This window comes from Triticum urartu, unplaced genomic scaffold (assembly GCF_003073215.2).
Source record: "Triticum urartu cultivar G1812 unplaced genomic scaffold, Tu2.1 TuUngrouped_contig_5701, whole genome shotgun sequence".
Lineage (NCBI taxonomy): Eukaryota > Viridiplantae > Streptophyta > Magnoliopsida > Poales > Poaceae > Triticum > Triticum urartu.
In genome coordinates, this window is record NW_024116397.1 from 1 (window position 1) to 11,595 (window position 11,595).

Consider the following 11,595-nt stretch of genomic DNA (forward strand, 5'->3'; position numbering starts at 1 on the left):
GGCGCGGCGGCGGCCGCCGGGCCGTCTTGGACGCGGTGGGGAAGGAGAGCGGGAGGGCGCGGCGCGGGGACAGGGCGGGCAGGAGGGATGAGAGCTCCATTGGTGGTGCGGACGACGATGCGAGGCGGTAGCAGCGGGGGCGCTTGTTTGATTTGGTTTTGGATATTTTTGTGGGGCTGGATCGTGTGGACTTGACGTTCGTGGCCCCTGAAATTTCCAAGCTGCTCAACTGGCGAGGCCACTTCCAAACAAGCCGGGGGAATCTTCGACTTTCAGCCGGGTTCGGCTCCTATCCAGTCGAGTTTTTCTTTGAAGGAACGCCACGCCACTTACTTTATTAATCGATCGTAAAACACTAGCATTGAGTTCATGAGCATCTATTCAATTATTCTCTCGGTCTCAAAATAAGTGTCTCAACTTTAATACTTCCTCTGTTCACATTTATAAAACGTTCTAGACGGTTCAGACAGCTTCCAAAACAGTTCAAAATCAGCTGTCTAAAACGACTTATAAAAAGGAGCAGGGAAGTATAACTTTATATTAAAGTTAGTGTAAGATTGAGACGCTTATTATGGGACGGTGGGAGTACAAGATAAATAAATGGGTTTCGTAACAATTTTGCTTAGTTAGTGGACAGTGCCATTGGCCTCCCGCCTATGGTGTTTGAACCGGATGTTTCCAATCATCGTAGCGTGATCAACACAATCTGCAAGTATAGTAACCTCTTTTATCCACCAGGCAGGCAGTCGTGCCACCACAAGCTTCATCAACTTCAATACAACCTAATTCAGCAATAATATGATTAATTCCCATCGATGTCATCAAAATTAATCCATCCTTCATAGCTAGAGCTTCCATCATCGATGCTTCGGCTGCATAGGAAATCAAATGATCCCGTGGCAGCAACAAAATTACCATATCCATCATAGATTACTGCACCAGTCGAGAGAGACCTTAAGCATTGACGCTCAATTTAAAGAGGCCATTGATGGCGTGCTCCATTTCACACTTTCCCTCGGGGCAACTCTCGGTACATTCTCAGGAAAATTGTTACACATGGATAAAATAGATAATTTCTAGTTACCAATTGGTGAGATGTTCTCTCTGTGAGTAACCGATCTTCTGATGCGTCAGAGGTATCAGACCAAAACTGATATAATTTCAGACAAACCCAAAAGTGGCATGCCAAGGAAATGCCCCTTCGGCGAATCAATTAGCCCTTCCAACACAGTTGATCCCAACATTCCACAAACGAAGCATTAACAATGGCAATTTCTAGATCAAGAATTTTTCATAATTCCTTAGTTGAGTAGCACTCGCCGAAAAGATGCATAAAATCTTCAGCGAACAGATGGCAAATAGGAATTGTCCATCATTACCAATATGCTGGTTAAAGAGTTTGACTTCATTGGGGATAGCACCATGCATGGCCTTCCATATAATTTTTTTCACTTTTCCAGGGACTACAAACTTTCATATCTTATGCTAAATAGGATTAGTACCACTAGAGGACAAAGAAATATTATGTGACATATTACTAAATTGGTGTCTTCCACTCAATGTGATACGTAGAGTTTACTGAGAACGTTCCAAACCGGTTATTATGTCATGCCACATAATCATCAAAACCATTTGGACTAAGAGGAATCCTCAAAATTCTGGAAGCATCAACACATGAAAATATTGAATATATCAAGTTATCCTCCCATTCGCCTGAAACAGGTGAAAATATTGAATAGATCAGGTTCTCCTCCCATTCGCCTGAGAGGAATCCTCAACAATTAAGTCTCACACCTTGCTAGAATACCTCCCCTCAGTATCAGAATTTTTCTATTTGGACTAGAGGAAATCCATGGATCCCTCCAAATATCAATAGATTCTCCATTCCCAACTCTTTAAATACATTCCATTTTAAAAGTCTGGATACCATCAAATATACTTTGCAATGTGTATGATGGACCTTTTTTCAGACCCGCTTCAAGAATGCTTTGGTTTGGATAATATTTGGCCTTCAAAATCCTTGTGCATAGTGAATCGTTATTACATAAAAGTCGTCAAAACTGTTTAGCAAACATAGAAGATTAAAATAATGAAAACCCCTATATCAAGTCCTTCATGTTTCTTAGGAAACAAAGTTTCCACCATACAAACCAATGCATTTCCTTTGCAGTCAACTTGTTAATGTACACGTACAATAGCCGTCAAAATATGATGTCTAGTTGCAATCCACCCCAACCCCCAACCCTAGCCACCTCCGCAAGTGTTCCTACATGTCACTGCCTCATTCCCCCCTCCTTTCCCCTATCCGGCGGCCTCATCGACGACAAGAGGAGTGGGGACTAGTCCGTCTTATTTTCTATTTCTTAGGTTTTTGTTTTCCTGGCGATGTCGATAATGTGGTGGCAGCGATGGCGTGTTAAAAGAAGGTATCTTCCGTCTCTGCCTACCTCGATGTCCGATCCGGCATCAACAAAGGCATGTGTGAGTTTGTGTGCCTAGATCTGTTGGCTCCTTTCAGATATTTGCGGTTGATGTGTCTTTCAAGGAGAGATATTGGCTGGCTATTGACCGTTTTGTATGGAGTTGTCTGTCCATTATACTCCCCGGTTGGTATAAGAACCGGGACTAAAGAAAATTTTACGATTTTTTTTCTATTTTTAAATTTCTAAATTATTTTACAATTTAAACTCTAATCATCCCTCATCACTGCTCAATTTAACCTCTAATCTCTAATCACCCCTCATCACTGCTTAATTTAATCTCTAATCACCCCTCATCATTCCAAATCATCTAACTTCCCGACCGGTCACCCATCCTCTCACTACTCCAGCCTAAGCACGCTTAACTTCCAGGTTCTATTCCCCCTCGTTTCCAAGTCTGCACTTGTTGTTTTCTTGATAATAGTAAGATGTCAATCCTATTAACCCTCAGGAGTTTAGCTTGAGCATGAAGTCACACGTTTCACTGTTTGAGTTTGAAACTATTATTCTAAAAAACAATAATTATTTATTACACTAATATTTCTTGAATAAGTAGTTTGACCAGATTTGACCAAAATTCAAAAAATTGAAATAATTATTTAGTAACACTAATATTCTTGAAAAATTATGTAGTAACACTAATACTTCTTGAATAAGTAGTTTGACCATAGTTTGACTAGATTTAACCAAAATTAAAAAAACTGAAATTTGAGCATATCTTTTTTTCCTTTTAGAATTTGAGGATTCTAAAAATTTGCAAACAGACCGTAGGCTGTCAAAATCGGATGCGGATTTTCGTACATGTCTAAATTTAAGTTTTTAAATTTTCCTAACTAGTAGATGTAGTAATATAACTATATCTTGAAGGATTTTATTTTTTAAAGTTTTTATCAATTTCTTTTATTTTTTAAAAACTGAAATGGTGATATGCGCGCGGGGAAGGGGGGGGTAGAGTTTGAGAAGTGAGCCCTTTATTCCAGGTTTGAGACACGAATCAGGACAAAAGGGCATCGCACCTTTAGTCCCTGTTCATATCTCAAACCGGGACTAAAGGTCTAATCTTTAGTCCCGGTTTGAGACACAAATCGGGACTAGATGTGACCAAAGCCTGTTTTCTACTAGTGTTCATCTTTGCAGCAATGGAGGAACTCAGTGACGACAAAGCCCGTGCTATGGTCGTCTTCTTATCCAGGGTGACCTTTTAAGCCAGCAAAGTCTGTAGCCTAGTGCGTACTCAACCATGAAACCTCCCGCTCAGCGGCTCCGCCTCTGTCCTGTGTCTGAAGCTCTGTTCTGCAGGCAAGTAGTAGCATATTCACAGCTTGATCACAACAATATGTGTATTACTATTACACAACAGAACACTCACAATTATGTTCGTTTTACAAAAATAAATAAATAAACCATGGCCTATGTAATTTTTCAACATTCAAACAATAGATTCAAGTTACGAGATCCAATCAACACAACATTTAACATTACCAGCATATATAATTGCCAGAACTTTGTTCATACGATTTTATAGCGTAGCGACGGCTGCTGAGCTTGTTAACATTTAGCTTGACCGTGGAGGGAACTTTCCCCACAATGTATCTTTCAATAGCCCTGAGCCCTCTATAGCCTTCGTCGAGCATACGCCAGTCTAACACTGTGTAGCATCCAGCAATTCCGTCGTCAAAAGTCCTATCAAGGTCTTCAGAGCCATTATCACATATGGTGTCCAACGTAAGGCGCTCGAGTGACGTTGCATTCTCAAGAATATGACAGGTTAGCTCGACCATGCTCTTTGCAGCGCAGAAGAGCTTGATCGTCACATTCTTGATGTTGCCATGCCGGTGTCCTGGCATCTGCCTCAGACGCGTGTATCCGGAAATCAATTCATGCCTTACGCTAGTCTGTAATACCTGTGTGCATAGGAAGAACATGCATGTTACAGTTAGTAGTTCCTCTACATGCAGATGCTGATATCATTGCAAGCTTGAGGAGAAGTGACTTACAGCCAAGACAAAATTCTCCAAGACGGGACAAGCATCCAGAAAAGAAACGAGAGAAAAATAATCGTAGCCTGGGGAAAAGCCCTTCATCCCTCAATCACAAAGAGAAATCCACAAGTTCTTGAGGTAGAGGAATTTGACAGGTAAGATTGGCGTATTGAGCACCTGCATAGATATGTCAAGGTTATGTCATGATTACTGCAATATGATTAATGCATGATGATCAAATCTATTGCTAGCCATCCTTTCAGAGTACTGACGGAAAAAAAAACTTGGGGTTTTTTACCTCCCCGGTCGATCCTAGGCTGAGGGTTTCATGATTTGGCATAATGGACGGAAGCTTGGCACGAGCATAATGAATGACGTTAGATTCGTAAAAATCCAGCATTTGGAGGTCCTTCACTTGCAATACATCTCCAACTGGAACTTTCTCTGGTTGGCTATCGATGCGAACAATCCAAAGATTTGGAGCTTCATTTTCTATCTTTTTTAGAGCTCCGCACTGCAGCACCACCAGGCAGTTGAGCCTGTGTAGCAGGCAAGGTATCTTCAGGTGAATGACGTTACCGCATTTAGTGAGATTCAGCTCCTCCATAGAAAAAGAATTAGAAAGTAGGCACCCTAACTCATCTCCTGTAATGTCCACCCTAAACAGATGCAGCCTTGTCAAGCGAGCAAGTCCGGCAACAGGGTGGAAGGCACAACTGGCGAGGTGAAGATGCCGAATCGAGTTTCCACTCCCGTTGGAAAAAACTGAGCAGGGGAAGTTGTAAGGCACCCATTCGCACCCGTTGTGAGGCCCGCATCTGTACTTTCTCCGGTGCTGTCATTTTAGACAAGAATAGAGTCAAACATTTCAAATTTTGACTACTAATATTTCCACAAATAGTTAGATTGAATATTTCAAAAATCATACTATCATATATGTGAACTTATCTCCAAAAATACCTCCACAATATCCAAATTATTTTGGATATAATAAACATAATGCAATGAAAATTGATGGTCAAAGTAGTAGTATTTAGGATGGCATTGATGTCCAGAACAATAGCTTTCAGAAGACCAGAGAAAGTAGTATACCATTGGCACTGAAAGTACGACTTCTTCAATACCCGGAGTAACGGCAATCTGAAGCCACCTGTTCAGATCACGAATGTTGAAACCAGAACCACAGTGATGAAGCTTGAATGTCTTCACACCAATGCCCGAGTGTTTTCTCAAAACGCGGTAAACTGTTTTCGAAAGTTCGTGCAAGTTCACGTTTTCGACGTGCATTTCCAGTCAGGCCGAGTGTTTCCCTTGTGAAGATGAGGTTGGGACAGCTTGTCCAGGAACTTAATAACGCGCGAGATACACAACCAGGTCGAGCAGCATCCCGCAGTGGCAGCAAGGAAAGTATATGATCCCATATGTCCTGCATGCACACGAACGGGAGAAAAGTTAACATTGGAATTGTGGAGGCGAGCCGATTCTTCAACTAGGGGAAATAGGACGATATGGAAGTTGACATGACACGCTAGGTGCTCAGTGCATTGTGTGCTAGAACATTACAGAGTAACATAGCCCAACGGAATGCCAATGTGGTAGGTAAGTCAGAATTACATCGAGAAGTAATCTTTCCCCGACAGTGTCATTCGTTCGCAATCACCTGTTATTCTTTACTTGTCCCTAGACAGCATAATAGATGCTCTAGTGAGAACTAAGAAACTAGACAAAATTCACCTGTTATTCCTTGCTTGTTCCTAGAAAGCATGTAAAATATTTTTCTCTCGCCCAAACCTTTTTCCCCTTAGAGATTTTCTCGCAAAAACCTAGTTGCAGCAAAAACTTGAACAATCCAGTAATACTTGTGAATCCCAGTTCTAAAACTCTGAAAGTGCTTCTAAGCTAAGCTAGATCATTCAGCTATATGTACCAACCATGTGTGTTTCATAGGCGGACGCACCTTTGGAAGCTCTGGCACTGAATACCTCCTTCTTTTGGCAGCTTGACGAGCATCCTCTTCTTGTCGACAGGGCGAGCTCTTTCTCTTGGCCACCGGCGCAATCGACGTACCTACAGCACACCGTTCATGGACCATGGATGGTCATGAAAAGTGCAAACATTGACATGAGTTGACAAGAAAAGCCCAGGTCTCATGCCACGCATGTTCAGTACCATCTCGAACAGGGACGCGTTTGCACTTTTCTTGTCAACTCATGCGGTCCTGCCACGACGGGATCGAGTCTTCCGGTCCTGCCGCACGGACACGAGGCGCTTGAGCGCCAGCAGCCCCATGATACCTCCTGGGTCGGCGCCGCCCTTGCTCGATTGCTCTATCTATCTTTTTTTTGGGGGGGAAGGTCGCTCTACCTACTAGGGTCGACACGAGAACCCAACAGCAAGGCCCGTTAACAGCCCTCTCTAACTACACGGGCCGTCGCCCGACAGCAAGTTCGCTCAGAACACGGCCCATCCACCGTCAAAAGTACGGCGCCTGGAAGCCCGTCGTCTCTCTGAGGCCCTCGCCGTCGACCGTCGTCTTCCTCGGCTCCGTCCGGCGTGGCTGCTTGGTGCGCGAGCCTCAGCTCCTCCCGCCTCCACCAACCCTTCCCCGTTCTTCCAGAGCTCCCGCCCCGCCCAAACGCCTTTCGCCGCCTCGATCCTCGCGGCCTATCCCCTCGTGCTTGCGGCGTATTATCCTCTTCCTCCCTGCCGGATTTGCTCGATCCGGAGACCCAAGTCCGAAGGTGCGAATCTCCCGTTCCCTCTGGTGCTTAATTTTGATTGTTCATCAATGTTTTTTACCGCCTGAGAAATATAGATTGAATTGCGTGCCGTGGATTCTTCACCACTGGCAGGTTGATTGTTCATCAACCTGCATTTCGAGCAATGTATATATGTGCTGTGGACTTTTGGGTACATCAATTATACTGTGGCTAGTGGCTAGGTGACTTTGTGGTTGCCAATTGCTACCATAACGTCGTGCAGAAACACATCCGTGGTAGCACAGAGCTCGGTTTTCCGATGGCTGGCTGGCTGCTCGTGCTCGAAATGCTTATGATTTGGGAGGGGTATTCAGCTGTAGCGTATTATGGGACGTTCACACGGATAGCTTGAATTGTGTGTGCAGTTTCTTTAAGTGTGTGTGCTCAGTATGTTCAAACTAGTAGTTTGATACACTCAGATAGATAGGGACCTGTCTTCCTATTGTTCCGTCAGAGCTCAAAAATGGTGATAATTTGCCGATAGTTATGATGGTATGTTCATTGTGCAATGGTAGGTGGTAGTGGCAGCTAAAGGTGCGGGAGCAGTAGATACTTTCCCAGAACATTGAACGATTCTAGGCTGATGTGGCGCAGCAACATTACAAAGAGTGGTACCACTAATCAGCTTGCCACCCACCAACTGATATTGACTAGCAGGAACTAATGTTCCATCCTTCAAAATGCATTGACATGCTCTGTTAATTCCTACATTGGCATGTAGGATCAAATGTTAGGAGGATATCATGAACAATTAAATCGCAACAGTTGCTAGGATCTGCTGCTGCTTCAGCTGGATCCTTCAAGCAGCAGCAGGCTGGCTCTTCTTCAACTTCTTCTTTTTTTGATGCGGCTTCTTCGACTTCTCAGCACAGAACTTCTTGGTGTCGGCACCCTTCACATTGAATTCCACCAGGAGCTCTTCAAACAGAACCTTCGTGTCAGCCTTGAAGGATGCGGTTCGTCGACCTGCACCTGCACATTTCTTTGGCTTCACTGCGTTGCTGTTGCTGGATCCTTCAGCATTTGCATTTTCCAGCTCCTTGCCCTCATCAGGAACTACGGACCCAACTTCGTTACCTTCCATGTAATATTTGCATGCATTCAGAATGGCATGGCCACGTTCACGAAAGTGGCCAGCAACAAGATCTTCAAAGTGCTGAAACAAGCAAACCAACAGCCTGTCATAATCATGATCAACTGATAAAAGACTCGACGATTTGGGTTTTTTGAAACAGCCGACCATGCATTTGGTAGTTATCTGAGAAAAATTAAAAACCGGTAGTTTTTTGGAACCCTAGCCTGTAAAGTAGTAGTTTTATGCTATTTACTCTCTGGTATGGGAGCTATGCAATCTAAGCCTCTTAGTCCACTACACCCTACCAAAGATAACAATTAGTACCATATTACAACCAAATAAAGTGCCAGATCGTGGTTGTTGTTCTGTGCAACACTGGGAAAGCTAGATATGAAATCTAGAAACCTTTACCGATCCTAGCAAGATTTCACTGTTATGGCTCCAAAATGTATACTCGTGACTAGTATAAATGACTGTTATATCCAAAACGGTGTTAGTTCCCTTAGCTACCATAAAATTCTCATCCTTCTTACTTGGCGTGGAATTTTTTTTTGTGCGAGAATACTTGGCGTGGATTCAGGATAACACAAAAACAGAGTACAAGCTAATGTCCAGGAGGTGGAAGATCTTCTATCCCATATGAATCCGTCATGGTTCAAATGTGCTCAAGGTTCCCACAGTTAGTGATGTTTTCTCTAGAGAAAAGTCCACCATTCAACTGTGAACTCTGGCAGAAGTCAATTTTTGAACCTGAACTCAAACCATTTGATTCACATCCTCAAACTGTAGAGATGGATGATGCTACATGTGCACCACATCACTGCCATGTCGCAAGTTCTGTTTACTGATCCTTTTCTACCAAAACAATTTCTTCCATTTCGTGCAATTTTTTTTTTAGTATTTCTTTGTTCCTGGCTGTGATATGGCAGACATGTGGCGTCCATTTGTGAAACCACCCAAGGGCAACAATCGGATGGTTTGAACAATTTGATCTTGCAGTTAAAAGTTGAAAACGCGAACTTCTGGTACAGTTAGCATTGAAAGTTAGATCTGTTCTCTATCCTTCCCTTCTAACAACATCTACATGCACCAAGTTATATTTTGGACGGATCTTCGCAACCATGGGCCAATCGTGTCGGGAACTGCAAGAGCTTGGTAATTACTCCCTCCGTTCCAAATTAGTTGACTCTGATTTGTCTAGATACGGATATATCTAGACATGTTTTAGTGTTAGATACATCCGTATCTAGATAAGTCCAAGTCAACTAATTTGGAACGGAGGGAGTATGTAGTATGTTACCTGTGGAGGCCTACGGAGTGAGTACAACATTGTTCTACACGAGTGCTGAAATGCTGTATCATTATACTCCAAAGACCTCCTCGGTCCATTAGCATCGTTGACTTCGGTCTCGTATCCTGGCTCATTGAAGTATGGCTTTTCATTCAATACGAGACCTTGAATGGAGATCAGCACCTGTAGCATGGTTGAGTGAGCTGAGTTCCAATTCTCACAGCCGTTACCATGCCAGGTTCCCAGGAGGCTAAGGCAGACTGTTCCACAGTCATACAAATTTGGATTGAGCCGAAGTCCTCCAGAATGATAGTATACCACCTGCAAAGGCACCTGAACAGGTAATTAAATCAAATTATGAGAATACATCAAATAAGTTATTAGATGTCAGTACTTACTGGAGGAGTCGCTGGATAGCTAGCAGTGAATTGAGCATCAAAGAAGAAAAGGCCATCATGGTAGGGTGTTCCCTGAGGCCCAATGATCACAGCCCTGAGAAGGTCCATTCGATTTTCCGAAACACGAACATATATGGACGCTGCACACAGAATAATACTTCATGAAAATAGTACATCAATGTGCATTTCTAAACCGTAGTAATTTCAACAGAGGAGATTCAGCAGCCTTTCTAAAACTGTGTAGGTGAAAGTAAATAATAAAACGGTGAGTTTAAAATACACATAAAACCATTGACAATATAGCTTTCTTCAGCAAGACAACATATGCCCAAATTTGCACAAATTTTGAAGCAACACTGAGTAATGGAGAAATGGGTGGCTCAAATCAGATCCTGAGTGTGCTAGAAAATTTGCATCTTTCACTTGAGGAGAGCATTTAAACACATATTTAGAATTCCTATTGGAAATAGCCAACCTGGTAAATTGTTCTCCAGGAGTGATATCCTAAACTACATCCACAGGTCACAGTTAGCTAGCTTTTTAGAAAAGGAGGCATATAGTCGTCCAAGCAATTTGCGAAACAGAGTAGTCTTTTTTTTTCCAAGAGAGGCGAAACAGAGTATGCGTGGAACTTACATACCTTTGGAAGCTCCGGCACCGAATGTCTCGTCCTTTTGGCAGCTTGAGGATCACCTGAATCACCGTCTTGTTGGGAGCGGGAGCGGGGGCGCTTTCTTTTGGCCACTGACACCGAAGCAGTCGACGTACCTGCAACACAACACATGATCCATGGAAAGCATAGTGCAGACATTAACAACATGAGTTGACAACAGAAACCCTGCTAGGATCTCATGCAATGCATGCTCGGCGTTGTACTTCAAGTATGTCAGTAAAGTCCGGAGAAGCTCCGGTTCATGGTGCATGCATGCCGGATTGCTGGAAATCGAAACAGAGCGGCGGCGGCTTACCACGACGGGGTGACACGAGCCGCTTGAGCGCCAGCAGCCCCATGGTACCACGGCGACACCTCCTGATCGTGGGGTTGGGTTGGGTTGGGTCGGCTCGAGAAATCAGGCCATCAGGGTAGGGTCATCTCTCAGGTTTGTTTGATATTAGCAACTAGTCCAGTTTTACTGAACACAAAATTTTGTACTGCCCACATGAGTGTAATCGCCCAGCGCATGCGCTGGCTGCCCTTGGCTCCTCCGCCAGTGTGGGGATCAGGGCTGCCGCTGTAACTGATACTGTGGCCGCTGATTTGGTTGGCCCAGAGTAATGAGGAATGCAAGGTGTTCCCGATCAAAAAATAAAAATAAAAAATCTCACGACCGTCGGCTGTCCACACGAAGAGCAAAACGCGGTGGTAAACCCAAGTCCAAAACCCTACGAAACTCCTCTGTTTACAGTTTTTTTAGCAAAGCGAAACTCTTTTTACGTTTTTTTTGAGGGGGAGGACTCTGTATATTGTGGCCCACTATCGGCAACGACAATAAATTCGCACGGAACGGCCCATTCGTCATGGCCCGTCAAGAGCCCACCCACAGCCATTCGGCGAGAGTCGACCAATCCCCTCCGCCTCTGCCTGCCTGCCTCTGCGGAGCGTGAGCTTA

General features: G+C 43.8%; 1 protein-coding gene across 1 annotated transcript; it reads right to left on the reverse strand.

Moving 5' to 3' along the window:
• Positions 1–6,890: 6,890 nt before the first annotated feature.
• Positions 6,891–10,996, reverse strand: LOC125529575 (putative ubiquitin-conjugating enzyme E2 38). Its single transcript, XM_048693978.1, has 6 exons — positions 10,954–10,996; positions 10,626–10,753; positions 10,461–10,494; positions 9,986–10,125; positions 9,597–9,908; positions 6,891–8,377 (listed from the first exon to the last, which is right to left on the reverse strand). Exons 1-6 carry the CDS (start codon positions 10,994–10,996, stop codon positions 8,021–8,023), a joined length of 1,014 nt encoding a protein of 337 aa, XP_048549935.1. The 3' UTR covers positions 6,891–8,020.
• Between the last annotated feature and the right edge of the window lie 599 nt (positions 10,997–11,595).

Coding starts and splice junctions, on each gene's coding strand:
- LOC125529575 (XM_048693978.1), bottom strand. CDS start 10,996: ATGGGGCTGCTGGCGCTCAAGCGGCTCGTGTCACCCCGTCGTG. Junction 10,754..10,953: donor GCTCGTGTCACCCCGTCGTG/GTAAGCCGCCGC, acceptor GTTGTGTTGCAG/GTACGTCGACTGCTTCGGTG. Junction 10,495..10,625: donor CGGTGCCGGAGCTTCCAAAG/GTATGTAAGTTC, acceptor CTGTGGATGTAG/TTTAGGATATCACTCCTGGA.